Source organism: Dermacentor variabilis, chromosome 3 (assembly GCF_050947875.1).
Source record: "Dermacentor variabilis isolate Ectoservices chromosome 3, ASM5094787v1, whole genome shotgun sequence".
Taxonomy (NCBI): domain Eukaryota; kingdom Metazoa; phylum Arthropoda; class Arachnida; order Ixodida; family Ixodidae; genus Dermacentor; species Dermacentor variabilis.
In genome coordinates this window covers 68,000,835-68,017,103 of record NC_134570.1, presented here as the reverse complement: position 1 = coordinate 68,017,103, position 16,269 = coordinate 68,000,835, and the positions used below count along the sequence as shown (strand labels likewise).

At 47.7% G+C, this 16,269-nt stretch overlaps 1 protein-coding gene across 5 annotated transcripts in view; it reads right to left on the bottom strand.

Moving 5' to 3' along the window:
- The window catches only part of LOC142575821 (uncharacterized), a 262,670-nt gene that overhangs the window by 10,572 nt on the left and 235,829 nt on the right, over nt 1-16,269 (bottom strand). For 4 of the 5 annotated variants that reach the window (XR_012826719.1, XM_075685501.1, XM_075685500.1 and 1 more), the window contains exon 4: nt 346-440. Coding sequence is in view for 3 of the 5 variants with exons in the window: in XM_075685501.1 (XP_075541616.1) it covers nt 346-440 (95 nt within the window). In the remaining 2 variants the exon portion in view is untranslated. Of the gene's footprint in view, nt 1-345; nt 441-16,269 lie in introns of those variants that run through there. The other variant, XM_075685502.1, reaches the window with a different exon arrangement.

Genomic DNA, 16,269 nt, shown 5'->3' with positions numbered 1-16,269 from the left:
CCCTAAAGTTGCAAGTCGCTTTACACTGTGCTCCCTAGCAAGCAACTGTTAAATTCTGAAAATGAGGCCACAGGTAGAGCGCACGCACGCACGCACGCACGCACGCTAGCAGGCACACACGCGCACACGCACGCACGCACGCACGCGCGCGCACGCACACACACACACACACACACACACACACACACACACACACACACACACACACACACACACACACACACACACACACACACACACACACACACACACACACACACACACACACACACGCACACACACATTGAAATTGTGTGAGCGAAATTGGCGCCGCTAACATGACGGCGTCTTCAAAAACTTGCTTACCGAAATGTACAGAACTTTTCATGAGCGGCCTTGCAATGCAGGCTCAAAATTTCTGAACACCCGGACTGCCAGTTCTTGCACTTTGTGTAGGGGATCTGCATAAAAAAGTAGGCAAGTTAATCATTCCTACAAGGCACGAAAATAGCAGTGAGCATTTTGGTACTAGTATATAGCTCGTGTTCGCTACTTTATCTTAAAGGGGCTCTCAACCACATTTCTTGAAGCCTAAAGATTAACTTTGAGCGAGTGCGGTACCTACCAGGAATATATTAATGAAATAATTCCGTTCACCCGCAATTATCTGTTCCGTAGGAGTAGAGGAGCGCCGGCGGCGATAGGATGACCGAACTCCGCCTTCGACGGTAAGTGGGACGTACGGCAAGCCGATGTATTTGCGCTATGCAATAGTGGCAGCTGTGTGTGGTTACGCACGACTTCAAGTGCACAGCAGGGCTGGACTGCGCGCTCCTGTGCTCCAACCTGGCCTTGTTGTGTGGTGCGGACCGGCTTTGGCTCACACGGATAGTAGGAAAATGCAGATTTCGCATTGTGTAGCGCTCAACAGGAAGCTCAATACGAAGCACGTTTAGCCACGAGGTGTAGGGAGTGAGTGTCACTGGCGCCCGTTTTTTGAATACGTGCTAACCGTCATTCATCGCGAGGCTCGGTAGGCACAGCGTGCGTGTGGCCTGGGTTAAGTTTCGCGTTATTGAAGGCAAGTTGTGCTTTCCAGACTAATTGAAGTTAGCGAGAGCTGACGCCTACGGCACAGTTGGTATACACAGTTGCTATTTCCCAATGCCAACTGTATACAGCAATCTGCAACGTGATGAAATATGGCAGTTCCAAAGTTGGTTAGCTTCTGTTTACAAGGGAATGTACAAGGGAATGTTTGAGAATGGGTGCATACGAGTTCCAGGAGCTGCGCCGCGTTCGAGTGCAACATTTGGCTCAGATTTGCATACCGGCGTATGGTATCCGCGTAATTTTTTTTCACCTAACTAAAGGGGGGGGGGGGGGTAGCAGTTGTTCCAAAGCCCTTTAACCTTACAGAAAGCAATGAAGGTTTCCTTCGGTTTGTTGTACGGTAGAGCAGTACAGAAAATTGCAAACCTCAAAAACACAATTAGGAGTGCGACAACAAGCCCTGTGGAAAACCGAGACTGCAGGTAGTTTTTAAGAAAGGAAAAACTATCCGCCTGTCAATAATATGATGCTGCGGGGATATGTCATACTATAGTCACAGAATGAAAGCGTCGCAGTGAGGATCAATTGGAATTAACGGGAAAACAGACTTATAGTTACGGGAAAACAGACTTATAGGAGAAACTACAAACGCACATGTTGTAGGTGGACCTCCTCATCAAAGGCTACAAACAGTAATAGCTAAAACAACAAAATGCTAGTAAATTAATATTATAATAAACAAAAGTAGGCAGAAATACGAAAACTGTGGGCATAATGTGAAAATGATATGTCACCATATGCTTGTTGAACAAAAAGATATTACTGAAAAAAGAGAAACACCCGGCTTAGTGAAAACATTTCAACGGGACTCAGGATATGCCTAAAATAAAGGATAAATCATAAACAAGTGCAAAGAACTAGAAAATAGCATCTCTTTTTGGTAGCTATATTAACATACCAAACTGAGAGCAACTTGAAAAGAAGGACGAATGAATGGGTACCCGCCGTGGTGGTGTAGTGGAATTGCAGTTGCGCTGTAAATCCCAAGGGTGCGGGATCGAATCCCAGCATCAGAAGACGCATGTCCATGGGGTTGGGAACACCCGTGCACCATGCATTGCGTAGACGATAAACAACCGCCTGTTCTCCAGAATGATTTGAACTCCAGCAATATGGCATACCTCTTGATCATATCACGGTTTTAGCAAGCAAAACCTCACACAAAGAAAGCACTGAGAAAAGTGCCATTTGCGAAACGAAATGAAAACAAAGGGAGAATCATTTTACAAGAATAAATCATTCTAACATGCTGTGGTTGAGCTTACGGCTTTCTAATGCGTTTTTTTTTAACCTTTCCTGTTTTAAGCGGGAAAAACAAATTGTATAGGCGACTGAATATGGAGAGAAATTCATCGCACGCTTGACTAGCACCTTTACTGTTATAAGGAGAAGACCAGTCTGTGCGCAAAGCAAGCGCGCGGAAGTGTTCCGTATTTTCGCCCGACAGGCATCTGTAGCTGAACGTGGTATCAGGGAAAGTTCTTTCGTGAATATAAAAAGAGCATATAATGAATATTGGACAATGATCACTGATATCATAGCTGATAGTCCCGGCTGTGTAAATCTCTGCACCAGCGTTAACAATGAAATTGTCGAGACTTGATTGACAAGATGGTGTCACGCGAGTAGGTGTCGTAATAACGCTGCAGAAACCGGAAGAATTTATTACCTTAGTTACTGCACGAGTTCGAGCGCTTTCATCAAGCACGTCTATGTTGAAGTCACCACCAAGAAGCACTGTGTAATTGTGAAAAGTAGCATGCTCTAATAGCTTTTCAGTAAATTCTATGAAATTAGATATACTACCAGTAGGTGGTCGGTGCATCACAACAAACAGGTTATTGTCAGATTTAACGCTTAGCACTTCGTAATGCGGCGTAACGCAGGTGAATTCCTCAAGCACATCACACTGTATGCCGTGCTTGACATGCAATGCTACAGCGCCCCCCCCCCCCCCCCCGTATATCGGTGCGATTAATAAAGAAATGTGTGTAACCATCTATGATCAGCATTTCACTGTGTTCCAGATACCACGTTTCAGAGAACATGATAATGTCAAATGGAGAAGTAAACTCGGCTAGAAACACAGTTATTATTTCGTGCTTATAGGCAAGTGAACGTGAATTCACGTGAAACGCGGAAATGGTGTTTGCGTCTGCGGGCGGAGCAATTTCGCTTGGTAAGCTATACTCACGATACATCGTGCAGTCAAAAGAGGGCGAAGTTGAACTTCTTTAGACGCTGCAATTTAGGCGATCTTTTGAAGGTCAGCCTCTAAGGCAATGTGGACGACGCTACTGGCTTCAGTTTTGCGTGCAAGTACTTTCCCATTTCGCGCCCAGACAAAGCACCACTGACATTCGCGCTTTCTTGCTAATGCCAGCGAAAGAAGACATTTCAAGGTGGGACCAGAGGTGCTCATTAATAAATACTCTGGTATCATCAGGAATTTCAACATGATTGCTTAGCAACCTAGCCTTCTGCGCTTCTTCAAGAACGCTTTCCCTCTTCTGTTTGCTCTTAAACTGGACAACTATATTAGATTTTCCAGCTTCTCAGGTGAGCACACGGTGACAAACTTCAATGTCACAAGGAGTTATGGGCTCAGCTAGCACATCACCAATTTTCGCAACAAGTTCAGCGACGCGTTCATTGTCCTGTTGCACAAGTTCCTTAATTTCTATATTGGACCTGCGCGAGTATTGCTCCGATTGAACAATCCTCTTCTGAAGTTGTTGAATAACGTTTTCATTTTCCTTGCTCCTAGCACAAAACCTTTTATTCGCCTTTCTCAAGGCTTCCCTATCTTCCGTGGCTTCTCTAAGCCTCTTTTTCATGTCCTCAAATTCATCGCTCATAAATTTAACACTGTCCATGAGAGACTTCATTTCAGCACTTTTATTCTACTTCCTTCCTCTGCTTCTGTTCGCTGTCCAACACGCTCGGCTTCTCCTGCTCTAAGTTATCTAGCCGTGACCCTAGCATGCACATCCCACAGATAAAAGCTGGACCGTTCGCTTCGCGTACTGACTCAAATCGCGTTTCTTCCAACGCGTAAGAGCGCTTGTGCTCAGAACAACGCACGCGTGAGTTCCGCCTAGTACCAACCATTACCTCGCACTAAAAAGGCGCAGTACAATGTAACCCTAGATGTGGTAAAAAATTGTAATTATTCGTTAGCTACTTATATCTAAGCAAAAATTATTGAAAATGAAAAGTATAGGAAAGATAAGTTATAAAGATTGCTCGGCTGACCTAACACTCAAAAAAGAACAAACGGGCGAAATATCAAATAAGAAGCTTATCGCTTTGGCATGTTGCTCCGTCTGCGCTAAGGCGGCTCCTCCACTCGGCAAGACAGTTCCCTTCCGAGTCACTCGAGAGAGTGACGCTGGGGTCCATGTATAACATAAGTTAACTTGTTTCAGCAACATACCCAAGCTTCCGCGCTAAGCTGTTTAATCCAGGGAGCTTAAGTGACGCCGGCTAACAGCGCCCCCTCTGGACCGCCAAGTGCACTCGCCGGACTTCGTTGATGTCGGGCACCCTGAATGGGACGGCCGGAGAAAACCCTGCCAGCGCGCGCCATCTTGGAAGTCGTTAACCCGAACTATTTTACACTGTAATCTCACTCGCCTGTATTGGACGACACGCTAAGGCACCCAGGAGAGCCCTGCCAGCCGGCGACCACCCGTAGATGGAACTCGGCGCTAGCATCCGGTTGCGTCATCCTTATCCATGGTGGTCATTTGAACGGAAACTGGCTGGTGGTCGCGTTGCGGTGTCGCTCGACGTGGTCAACCAGGTCTGAAGCAAAAGATAAATTTTTAGGAGGAGTGCGGTGTCGGCCCCTGGGCGCCGTCGCCTCGAACGGGGTTCGATTCCGCGTGCCACGGGCCACACGCGAAACTCGCGTGCCACGCTTCTGCTGCTGATGACGATGCCGAACATTCGAAACACCAAAGGGAACGACCGGTGGGCCAGTTGGTATACGGCATCATTTACGCAGTAGCGCAGAAACACACGGACGACGAAAGAAAGAAAGCGCCGTGACCCGTACTTTTTTTTTTCGCCGTCCATGCGCTTCTGCGCTACTGTGTAAATAGTCGAAACATCGCCCACATAACCCACAACGGATTGCCTGCCGTTGTGGTGTAGAGGTTTTGCCGTGGCGCTGCTAAGTATGAGAGCGAGGCCGAAATGGCGGACGTGGGAGCCGCATTTCGATGGAGGCGATATGCAAAAAGCCCGTGTGGCGTGCACTGTGTTTACATTAAAGAACACCGGGGGGTAAACTTAATCCGGATTCAACCGCTCCACAGCGCTCTTCATAATCACGCCGTCGTTTTGGCCACGATTTTTTTAAAGCCCACAACGTGGCATCATCCACGGAGCGGGTGCATGACAGAACAAGATGAAATGGGAATGTTATTCCGGTGCAGTGCACGTGGTGGAATTTATGCGAGGCAAGACTTTAGTAAAGCAGTGGAGTGATTGCTATAGAATTAAATGCAACGCATATGATATGCTTAGTACCGTTAGAGCCCCATCGAGTACAGTACAATCTACAACACAAAACAATCTTTATTGCTTAAAAATATAAAATTAAATTATGAGATTTTACGTGCCAAAGAAAGATGGGATTATGAGGCATGCCGTAGTGGGGGACGCCAGGAATTTTGGCAACCTGGTGTTCTTTAACGTGCACTTAAATATAAGTACACGGATGTTTTCTCCCTCCGCCCCCCTCGAAATGCGGCCGCCGTATGCCAGAATTCAATCCCGCGACCTCGTGCTTTGCAGCCCAACACCATAGCCACTAAGCAACCACGGTTTTTTTTTCTTATTTACCTTAATTACAACACCATGCAAACGTGTACAAAGCAGGTCACTTGGTGCAGAAAAATAATATTACATCATTTGGTGAGACCGTACTGATTTAAAAGGCCCTCAAAGGGGATATCACAGACGCCAAACTGTCAAGTTCCTGAAACCACTCTGGTGGTTCAGTCATGTGCTTGAGGGCACCACGCGTGCACGTAAGACTTTGACTTAGGTGTTCCCTCGCAGACCTTTCATGTACGCGGGCATTCCTGACATCCATACGCGTTTTTCACACGCTGCTCATACACAAAAGCGTTATCAAGTCAGCCGGCACTCCTCCAGTGTCTGCGCATGGTAAGAACCGAATACCGAAATGACTTATCGACAGTTCTTTCTTTAGAGTTCGCTTTAGAACATTCCAGAAGAAAACAGAGTCATGGCAATCCAAGACGATGTGTTCAATAGCTTCAGGTTTCTCACATATGATGCAATCAACAGGCCAGGGAACAAAGAAGCCCTTGCTTTGTAGCCATGACTTCATAACGAGAGTGCCAGAATGCAATTGAAAGAAGTAGGTTTTCACTGAAAATCTAACCCGCATTTTTAGCGCGTTTCAGCCCATTGCGTTCAGCTCCTAAGTTATACATCGTGCGGTATACAGGATGCGGCAAGAAAACATCAACCAGATCACCATAGAGTTTCTTACGCGCCACAGAATACAAAAATTCATTCGAAAAATGCGCTTTCAGTAAAGGACTTCACAACTTCCCTCAGAAAACCAATTGGTGTTGGAGTTTGTTCACTTATTGATGAAACAACCCACTTAGGCAAGGAAGAATTTAATCTCCCTTTAATAACAATACGCAGAATTATATCACTTTGGTACCTTAAGAAAAAGAACCTACTAACAATCTGTTTCAAAAATAAATGTGTTAGCCCTAGTCCCCCATTCTTCACCGAATGAAACAAGTTACACCGGCTAGTTCTTTCCCAAAAGGATCTCCATATTTCTATACCGCAAACACTCTACAAAATTTCTCCACCGAAATTCTTGCCATGCATAACACTAGTAGTACATTATACACTTTTGTAGCTAAAACAAACTGAAAGCACCAGCTCTTAAAAACATCAAAAGATTATGTCCGCCCCACTTTCCTGTCTGATCTTTTTTTACTTCTTCGATCCAATTAGCTGCACTGTCACGATAATGTTGCAATGGCACCCCAAGATATTTTCTAGGGGTAACGCTCCAGTTCATGTTGAAAAAATACTCGGGTGCCTGTGGTCAGCTGCCCTGCCATAAACCTAGGCACTTAGTCCAGCTGACAACACTTCCAGTTGCGGCGCAAAAAGGAACAACCTCTTTTATCGTTTTATCCACGGTGTCTGTATCACGGCAAATAATTGCACGTCATCTGCATAAGCCAAAACTTTAGTCTCAATTCCTGCATACATAAACTCACGAATACATTGGGTTTGTGGGGCGTAGCCAGGGGGGGGGGGGGGTCTTATGGGGCTTCAGCACCCGGCGCCGGAAATCATGCTCGATGTTGTCTAGGATGTCCTTTTCACGCTCTAAAAGACATTTTAGCGCGAACATTGTGAACTCGCGCTGCATTTCGCGGCAACGCCATTGCACCGGGAGTCAGACATCGTAACGCAAGGAGCTCCGTCCGAGGACAAAGTCTCAAAGGCGTTTTGATGGCGAGCGGGCTGGTCGCGGCATCCCGCAGAGGCCGTGGAATCTAGGGAGCGCTTGGATTTTCAATTCTTAAACTTTATGGGTATAAAGTTCTCGCAAACTTTTGATGTGAAAGGTGCATTGACATTTCCAAAGTCGTACTTTAGATTTTCAATCCCAGAATTTTGTGGGTGTAATTCTGTTATAAAACATTTGACGCCAAAGGTGCATTGACTTTTCTCAAGTCGTACATGGAATCAAACAACGAGACAAGCCAAATCCACACACTATCAGACAAGTTGACAAAGCACGCAGCGAGGTCCGATGAAACGAAGCGCTGTGGTGGTTCATTTGTGCCGTCATATTTTTTTTCACCTGCGCCAAAGCAACCATGTCAAAACACTGATGACAACAAGGGCAACTACGTTCTTCTTTACTTGTTTACTTTGACTTTTAATCGTGAGCCCAGATTGAACTTCTTGAATTTTCTTGTTCTCCTACCCGCAGGCTGTCTGTCAGCTTTCCTACAATTCACAGACCGGCTGCGGCGTTCGCCATTTGCGCGCGCCGGCGCGCCTTGTTCCTTTCAATACCTCCAGCTGGCGCTCGCCTCCGCCGCATCGCAGCCCACGCAAGGCGCCGCGTTTCTACCACAAAGCCCGCCTTCGTGCATAGCGTTCACGGCCAGCGTTCCCCGGTAAACACTGCGGTAACATACGCTTCTGTTGCCGGGAAGTCTGAGAAGCTGTCAGGGATCTTTGAATGCCATCGCGCTGCACTCTTAAAGGCGAAGCTCAAGCGTCCTCCAATTTTTTTCTCGTGTTGCCCCGACCAACGCGCGGCGCACTTCGGTGCGCGTTAGTTTTTTTCTGGCCGAGTGGATTTTTGCCTGGCAGAGTTTTGGACGCTTTCTGGCTAGCAGACCAGAAAAAGAAACAATGGTCGCTCGTCGCCATCACTGTGGAGACTCGACGGATTCCAACGCGTTCGCTTGAGCGCAACCTCTCCGGAAAGCTTTGTCTCGTCCGTGTAGGATACCGAGCAGTATGAGTATGGTTCTCTGTGGACCAAGAATCTCACGTTTTCTTGAATATTCCTTCGGTAACTCCACTAGGTGCCCAAAGTAGGCATTCGATTGTAGCCAACATGTTTTCCTTTCCGTTATTTCATTTCGGTGTCCCCCGCAGAACGAAATTTCTGGCTCTGTCACTGTTGGGTTTAAATTATTTTCAAACAAAAAAGGCTCTAAATACAAGGCTAATAAAGGAGGCGACAAAGAGCATCCTTGTTTTACTGATGATTCTACTTTTATACTGGCGCCTATTTTCGTATTGATTAGTAACTTTGCAGTGTAATCTTTGTACACCATTCTTACTCCATGTGTTATCACTGCACCAGCTTTAACATGTTCCAAGACCAGGAATAATACATCATGGACGGCTCTGTCAAAAGCCTTTAGAAAGGTCAATTTGTATCATAGCGACTCTATCCTCTCTTTCATCGCAACCTTTTAGTATCGCCCTTGCAGTATGTATATTCGAAAATATTGATCTGCCTTTAATACAGCATAGCTGATGGGGGCTCGCAAGTTCTTTTATAACAGTCTGCAATCGTCGCACCAGTACTTTAGTGTAAACGTTATAGTGCGTATTTGTCAAGCTTATTAGTCTTTAGGCTTCAACCTCCAAGAGTCTTGCACAATCTTTCGCTTTAGGAATTAAAATAACGTGCGATGTCGAAAAAGGAGGAGGCGCTTCCTTGTTCTCGTTCACCTCCCTTATCACGCGGTATAATGCTACATCTAGTCCACATTTAAAGCCGTTATAGAACGCCCCTCGAAGACCATCAGGCCCCGGCGACTTTCCGGGACGAAGTTCGTCAATCGCATCCTCGACTTCTGAAAGGCTTATTGGTCTGTCGAGCGCCTCACAGTCCTCCTCTGATAACGTTGGCATTAATGGCAAGAAGGCACTTCTAAACCTTTCAATATCACATGTCTTTTTTGTCATCATACTTTCATAATAAGACTCAAATGCGTGCTCGATCATTCCAACATCATTAGTGACTTCCCCTGGATACCTTATTGCCGTTTATTCTTAGGAAACCGCGTGTTTCTTCTCGTGGCTTTCTGCTCGCTTGGTAGGCGTCTCTCCCATCCATAAACTGTCTGCCCTTGCCCTTAATACCGCACCCCTGTACTTTTCTTCTTCTATGATTTCAAGCGACATCTATGACGACATCACGTCTTTGATTTCTTTCGAAACTAATCCAGGCGAAGAGCTTTCTGCGTAGAGCATGTATTTTAACCTGAGGTGCAATTCCTTTTCACGCTCTTTTTTTTTATCTGCACGACGTAGTCGATCCATCGGTATATATGTGCACGTGGTCGCTGTACTTTTCATGCAGAAGAAGTAAGCTCAGCTGTTCTGGAATCATTATATGTACTTGTGGACGGCTCAAACACCACGGAGGAAACGCTGGCTTGGCCGCAGGTGCGTACCCTGAAGTAAACGACGTACGATGTGCACTGACAATACCGCTAAATGTCGAGCAGGGCCTTGCAGCAGTAAGGCTCGCCAAGTGGCGGGAAGGGGTCCTAGCATAATGCCTGAGATGCATACGCATTGTCTCAACGGTAATGTGCGTTGTGACCGGGTAATCCTGCGCAAGGGCAATGGTTTCAGCCGTTGATGCCCTGCGTGGTAAGCAAAGACATATCCTAAGGGCTTGGGCTTGAATACTCTGAATCGTACGCAAGTTAGTCTTGCAGGTGTTGGATATAGCAGGCAGGCTGTATCGCAGGAATCGAACAAACAACGCCATGTACAACTGTGACATAGCGTGTACAGATACGCCCCAACTTTTTCCTGCAAGGAACCTGAACAGGTGACAGATAGCAGTAGGCCGCATTTTCACGTAATTGACGTGCGGAGTCCAAGACAGGTCTCTGTCAATTATGTGGTTATACGTCAATGCCGTGGTTATACCAACGCAAGGAATGACACTGCGGTTCAAGACATCGCATGTCACGACCTCAACGGCGGCAGAACTAACGGCCCTGCGTCGAGCACTGGAATTCATTGATTCTGAAAGACCTAGAAAATGGGCTGTGTTCTGTGATTCAAAACCAGCATTACAGTGCACGCAGTCAGTTCTCCGACACGGATGTCATGACCAATTGACATACGAAGTCGTGAAACTTTACCATGATGTCCAACAAAAAGCCCACGAGGTCGTTTTTCAATGGGTACCTGGCCACTGTTGAATCAGTGGCAATGATTCCGCCGATAACGCTGCTCGCACAGCACATAAAGAAGAGCACAGCGTTCCAATTCCGCTTTCGAGGACTGACGCTGCAAGACAGCTTCGACACCTGGCACGCAGTCTCACAGTGACCGAGTGGAATTCGCCAAACTTACGACTTACACGACTGCATCGACTAAACCCCTCCCTGCAACTCCGACCTCCACTCGGACTTACTTGACGTGAAGCTACGCTTATCTGTCGCCTTTGGTTAGGAGTTGACTTCACAAAGGCATACTCTACATTAATTGGAGCGACTGACAGTGCAGCATGCGAGGTCTGTGGCACCGAAGAAAACATCGAGCACCTTGCGCCTCTGTCCAAGATATGCCCTAGAGAGACAAGAACTTGCCAAAGCTTTCCAAAAACTGGACAATCGGCCTCTTTCTGTGCAGGTGCTGCTGGAACACCGCCCCCATCACCCGTCGGCCCATAAAGCGGTGAAGGCGCTTTTGTGTTTAAGGACGACGGGTTTGTGCGACCATCTGTGACTACTAATGCAATTTCTGTAAAACCACACACGTCAGCGAACTTGCCGCAATTTCCTTCTTTCCTTCCCTCCTCTCTCTCCGTGTGATCTTTGTTTCCCCTTTCCCATTCCCCCGGTGTAGGGTAGCCAACCGGACGTTATTCCGGTTAACCTCCCTGCCTCCTACTTTTCTCTTTCCTCCTCCTTTTTTTTATGATGGACTACGTATACGCTCTTTCAATTGCGGTGAAGTCTCTGTTGAAGAGTTCCCAATCTGCAATGAACGCTGACGTAGTTGTGCTGATCAAATTTTCGAGCTTTTCTTGAACTGCCTTTTGGAAAACATGGTCTTGCAAAAGCTTTTCATTTAGCTTCCATAAGTCCCAACTGAATTTTGATGCTTTTTGTTTCTTTCCTATGGTTGACATAATCAGGCAATGATCGCTAAAACTAACATGTAACACTTTATAACATGAAAATAAAAGTACAAAGGTTAACGGAGCATAAATTCTGTCTAGCCTGCGTTGACACTGACCGTGGTAGTGCGTATACATGGCATGGTTTTCGCTTGACAACACATAACCAATGTCTTCAAGTTCTTATTCCCGTAGAAGCGAACTTAAAAGCACGACACTTTTATCACAAACACTGGTCAACTTAGATTTATATTCTGGAACGCAACCACAATTAAAATCACCCAATAAAATGACATGCCTTTCACAATTCAAGTACTGTTGAACATCAACAAAAAGGACTTCCCGCTCCCGAGCTACGTTCGGAGCATAAACACATAGCCTTTCGAGGCATCTCTGAAAAAATAAAATCGCGGAGGACCATTCTGCCATTAATCGGATGACGTGACTGCTACAACTACGGCATGCTGCTACGCAAAAAAAAATTAAGGCAGCCCAAGACCTACCCGCCGTGTGACATACACATACAGTATACCTGGGGCGGAAAACGTTAACCATTTGCTCCACGTATTCATCAGTTGCAATTTTTGCTTCTTCAACGGCCAATATGTCAATACTATTTTCAATAAGAATATGGTTAGCTTGGCACTGCCTTCTACGCCCGCTTAGCCCGCGCACGCTCAATGTCACGACACAAAAACCAGTCGAAAAGTTAATTGTCATTTAACGAAAGGAGAATATAAACCAGTTACCGCATATCGTCTGTCTCACATCTGCTACGATGACTCGACGGCCTCGGGAAACGGACCATGATTTTCTGGACTTCAAAGCACAATGACGACGGCCGACGCACATCCTGCCCACAAACTGCAGGCCCCAGACTTCGCAACTTTTGTTATCCCAGGAACGCCTCCGCGTGAGCGGAGGCGTCTGGGTTGTAGCGCGGCGTTTCGCCGGAACGCCGGGCTTGGGCTTGAACGCCAGTCGGCGTCCCGGGGTAGCTTTCGGTGGACGCTCGTCCCTCCCGGACTCTCTGTCTTTTTCCTCATGCTCATCCGCCTCTTCGTGAAGCCTCTTAGCAGCTGCACTACTTGACGTTGGCATCACGGTGTCGTCAGTGTCGCGCTGTTCTCCGGTCATGACTTCTGCTGAGGTGCAAGTTTCTTTGGCCTCATTTCCCTCGACCTCTATTGAGTTAGTTGGTTCTACCGTGTCATCCCACGTGTCTTTCCAACCATCCAATGACTTGGCTTCATTAACTGGCGTTGCCTTCTTCAGGGGCGTTAAAGGGAAGCTGAAGAGTCTGTCGAATTCAATAACACGCTCATATACGGATGCGGGAACCTTATAAACCATGTAGGTAAAATTTGGGTTTTTTTTTTCAATTAGGAGCGACGTAATCGTCGGTTAAAATTGCGCTGTAGCTCCGCCCCCCGTCGAATGCCGCGCGCTGCTGCTGACGCTGACGATGCGAACGGAGACCGGAAACCGTGGTGTTGTGAAGTCAACACTAGTGTTTCGTTCCTTCGCAGCCTCCGCGACCGTGCTTGACCGTGCTTGTTTCTGCGTGCGTGCCATCGTAATCTGCTTCGATCGACCCTGCATTCCTTTGTTGGTGCGTCTGCGTGTATGTAGAGTGGTAGTCAACGTGCGTGGTAGTCAACGTGAGTGGTAATCAACGTGAGTGGTAGTCAACGTGGTAGTCAACATATGAAGTTCACTACACGTACTGCATGAACCGGGAAGTTTTTCACGCGTTTAAACCGTCTTTGTAGATTGCCGACAGCTTTGGACAACGCACAAATGCCGACGATCGCATCCCCGCTCACGTTCCACGAGGAGGCATGCAGGAACACAACACTACAGCTATTTGAGCGGAAACGAGCTCACTAGATCGGCGAAAGATCGGGGAGATCTCTAGATCGCTTTGCAAAAAACATACTCACCAAAGAGCATTTCCAGCACGAGGAGATCCCAAGACTTCGCTTTCGTTCGCGTCGAAAGCAACGCTCGCACCAGCATCGTTTGCTTCTTCGAGAGGCCGGCTCTTCGCAATCGGCTCGTACATGTAGGGAGTAACGCCGAACTCCTCAGAAAAACGCAGTCTCTCTAAATTTTCCATTACCGTCTCAGAAAAAGAGCACCAAACTACCTGGCACCACGCTTCATGTGTAGCGGCAGCGGTCGGTTACTTGTGTTGACGTCACGAGGCGCCCGACCAATCACAGGCGGAAACGAAACGCGCGAGCTGGGCGTGTCCGCTGCTGCACTTTTCGTCGAAATAAAATATATTTGCGCTTTCTTTCGCTCAATTTCGATACGATATTCGAATTCGGAGGGTTGAAAACCATTATGTTCAGACGTTCACTCATTTTTTCTGGAAAACCTTTCAGCTTCCCTTTAACACCGAGGACTGGGCCTAGTCGTGGCCGAAACGACAACAAAGCCCACAGCGTGCACATGGTAAACGGCACTCGCGCCGTATGTGCTCGAAGCCACGACATCGGACGAAGAGGGGAGCTCTGCGTGCGACATGCACAAGCGCGACATCTTCCGCTACTCGCAGCTGGTGGGGCAAGTCCTCAGCGGTGATGCCCACCTTCAGCTTAATAGTGACAGAACGGGTGGTTGACCCTTTGTCAACGCATCCCTCTACCCGCCAGCTGTCCCTGGTGATCTCAGTCACCTTTTCAAAAGGCGACAAAGCAGTGCGAACGTCGTCGTCAGGTGAACCGCGAAGAAGCCAGTAGAGCCTGATACAGACGCCTCGGTCACACGGGTCGACAACCGCACAGCGGCGATCCTTGACATCAAAAGCGTCTGCAGCGAGAATCCTCTTTTTTCCTTCTTCGTCCTTGAATGCCAACGCCCACAGATGGTTTGTTTGATATGCAGCGAGCGCAACCATTTCCGGCACGACAGACAGCCATGTAAGAGCGTCTAGATAATGTTCCACTCTGTAAGGCCTCGCCTTAAGTCGTCACCATGTAAAAAAACCGTATGCTGAACGGACGCACCTGTTGGCAGCGTTTGTAAAATCAGTTGGGAGTCCTGTTGACCTGATACCATGGCCCAAATGGTCCGCTGAAGCCGCTCGTGAAGAACCCGACATTTCGCTTCCGCTCACCTCGCAGGCTGAAGAGGAAGTCCAGGCCAAGGACGCATGCATCGTCAAGCGATCTGAAACGCCCTTATGAATTTATCGCGGGCGCGAAACGCTTTGAGACGCTTGGCGCGTTTCGATTTGGCCACCTCAACAAGCTCAATCGTTGCAATTAGTAGCGAATGTGCGTGTACACGGCGTCTTCTGCGCTTCGAAGAATATAGATTGCTCTGAAATTTACGAGAATAAGATTTATGTAGCGTAATATACAAAGCCACAAGAACGTCAGAATCCACAAGCACGAAGATCAGACATACATGTACGTCCCATCATTCCTATGGGACAGGACAACGAGTGCAGTGCCAGAGTTCTCTCTAGTATATTATAGGAAAATCTACGGTATGTACAACGGTACTGTGTACGAAACTTCGGCAGAGACACGGCAGCTTAAGTGTGGGAATTCGAATGCGTTATATAGACCCTTTCGTGAAATGTTTTTAGAGCGCAGCTCTTGGGCGCCCGTTCCTGCGTTGAGCGTCGGTGTCGGCGCCCCTCGTAACGGAGCGAACGAGCGCAGCGGGAATGAAAGACGGCGATAGCGAAAAGAGCACGAGGACGAGGGTGCAGCGGAAGCATGAGGAGAAAAGCGGAGGAGAATATTATCGCGAGAGGGTGAGCAGAAAAGAGGAGTGCCGGTGGCGATCAGGCTTGCGGCGAGCGCGGGAACACGCTGAGGACGTAGTTGAAGGGAAGGACTGCGTCTCATTGAGAACGAGGAATATGGGTTTATTTACAGCATCTACATAAGGACGTTGCAGTTCATCAGTCTAGCATGACTGCGAGAGAAAGTACACTGAGCAGCCGCACAACAGCGGTTTATAAACATTCGGTCCTCCCTGGATCCCTAGGTGAAGCAAAGGTTCGATCAGTAGACGTAGACGAGCCGCCTTTTGAGCGGGAGGACTTCTGCACCCGTTTCACGGTCATTACCGAGGGCAGACGGACTTCGCAGAACTCGGGACTTACGTCAGGAACGGGGCGTGGGAAGGGGCCTCCAAAGACGTACCCTCGGGACCTCCCTTGCTCACGGCGGACCGGTGGGCGGTGGCGTTTTCAGTCACAAAGCCTGGTTCGTCGAACTCATCTCGGCAATCCCGCGACGCAGAGTGGCGGACGCGGGCATTGTCCTTGGTATACAGTAGACTTAGTGACGCTGTTTGGCTAGAGGATGACGGTGGCGTTCCAGGAAAAGTCGACGCCGCTGTAGCAACTGGCTGGCAAAGCTTGCAACTCAGCGGGCCGTTCTTAACAGCGTCAAGCAGCGAACCCTCGTTATCGCCCGAGCCTATGTCACACGGGCGCCGAATTGATAAATAGATTTAGC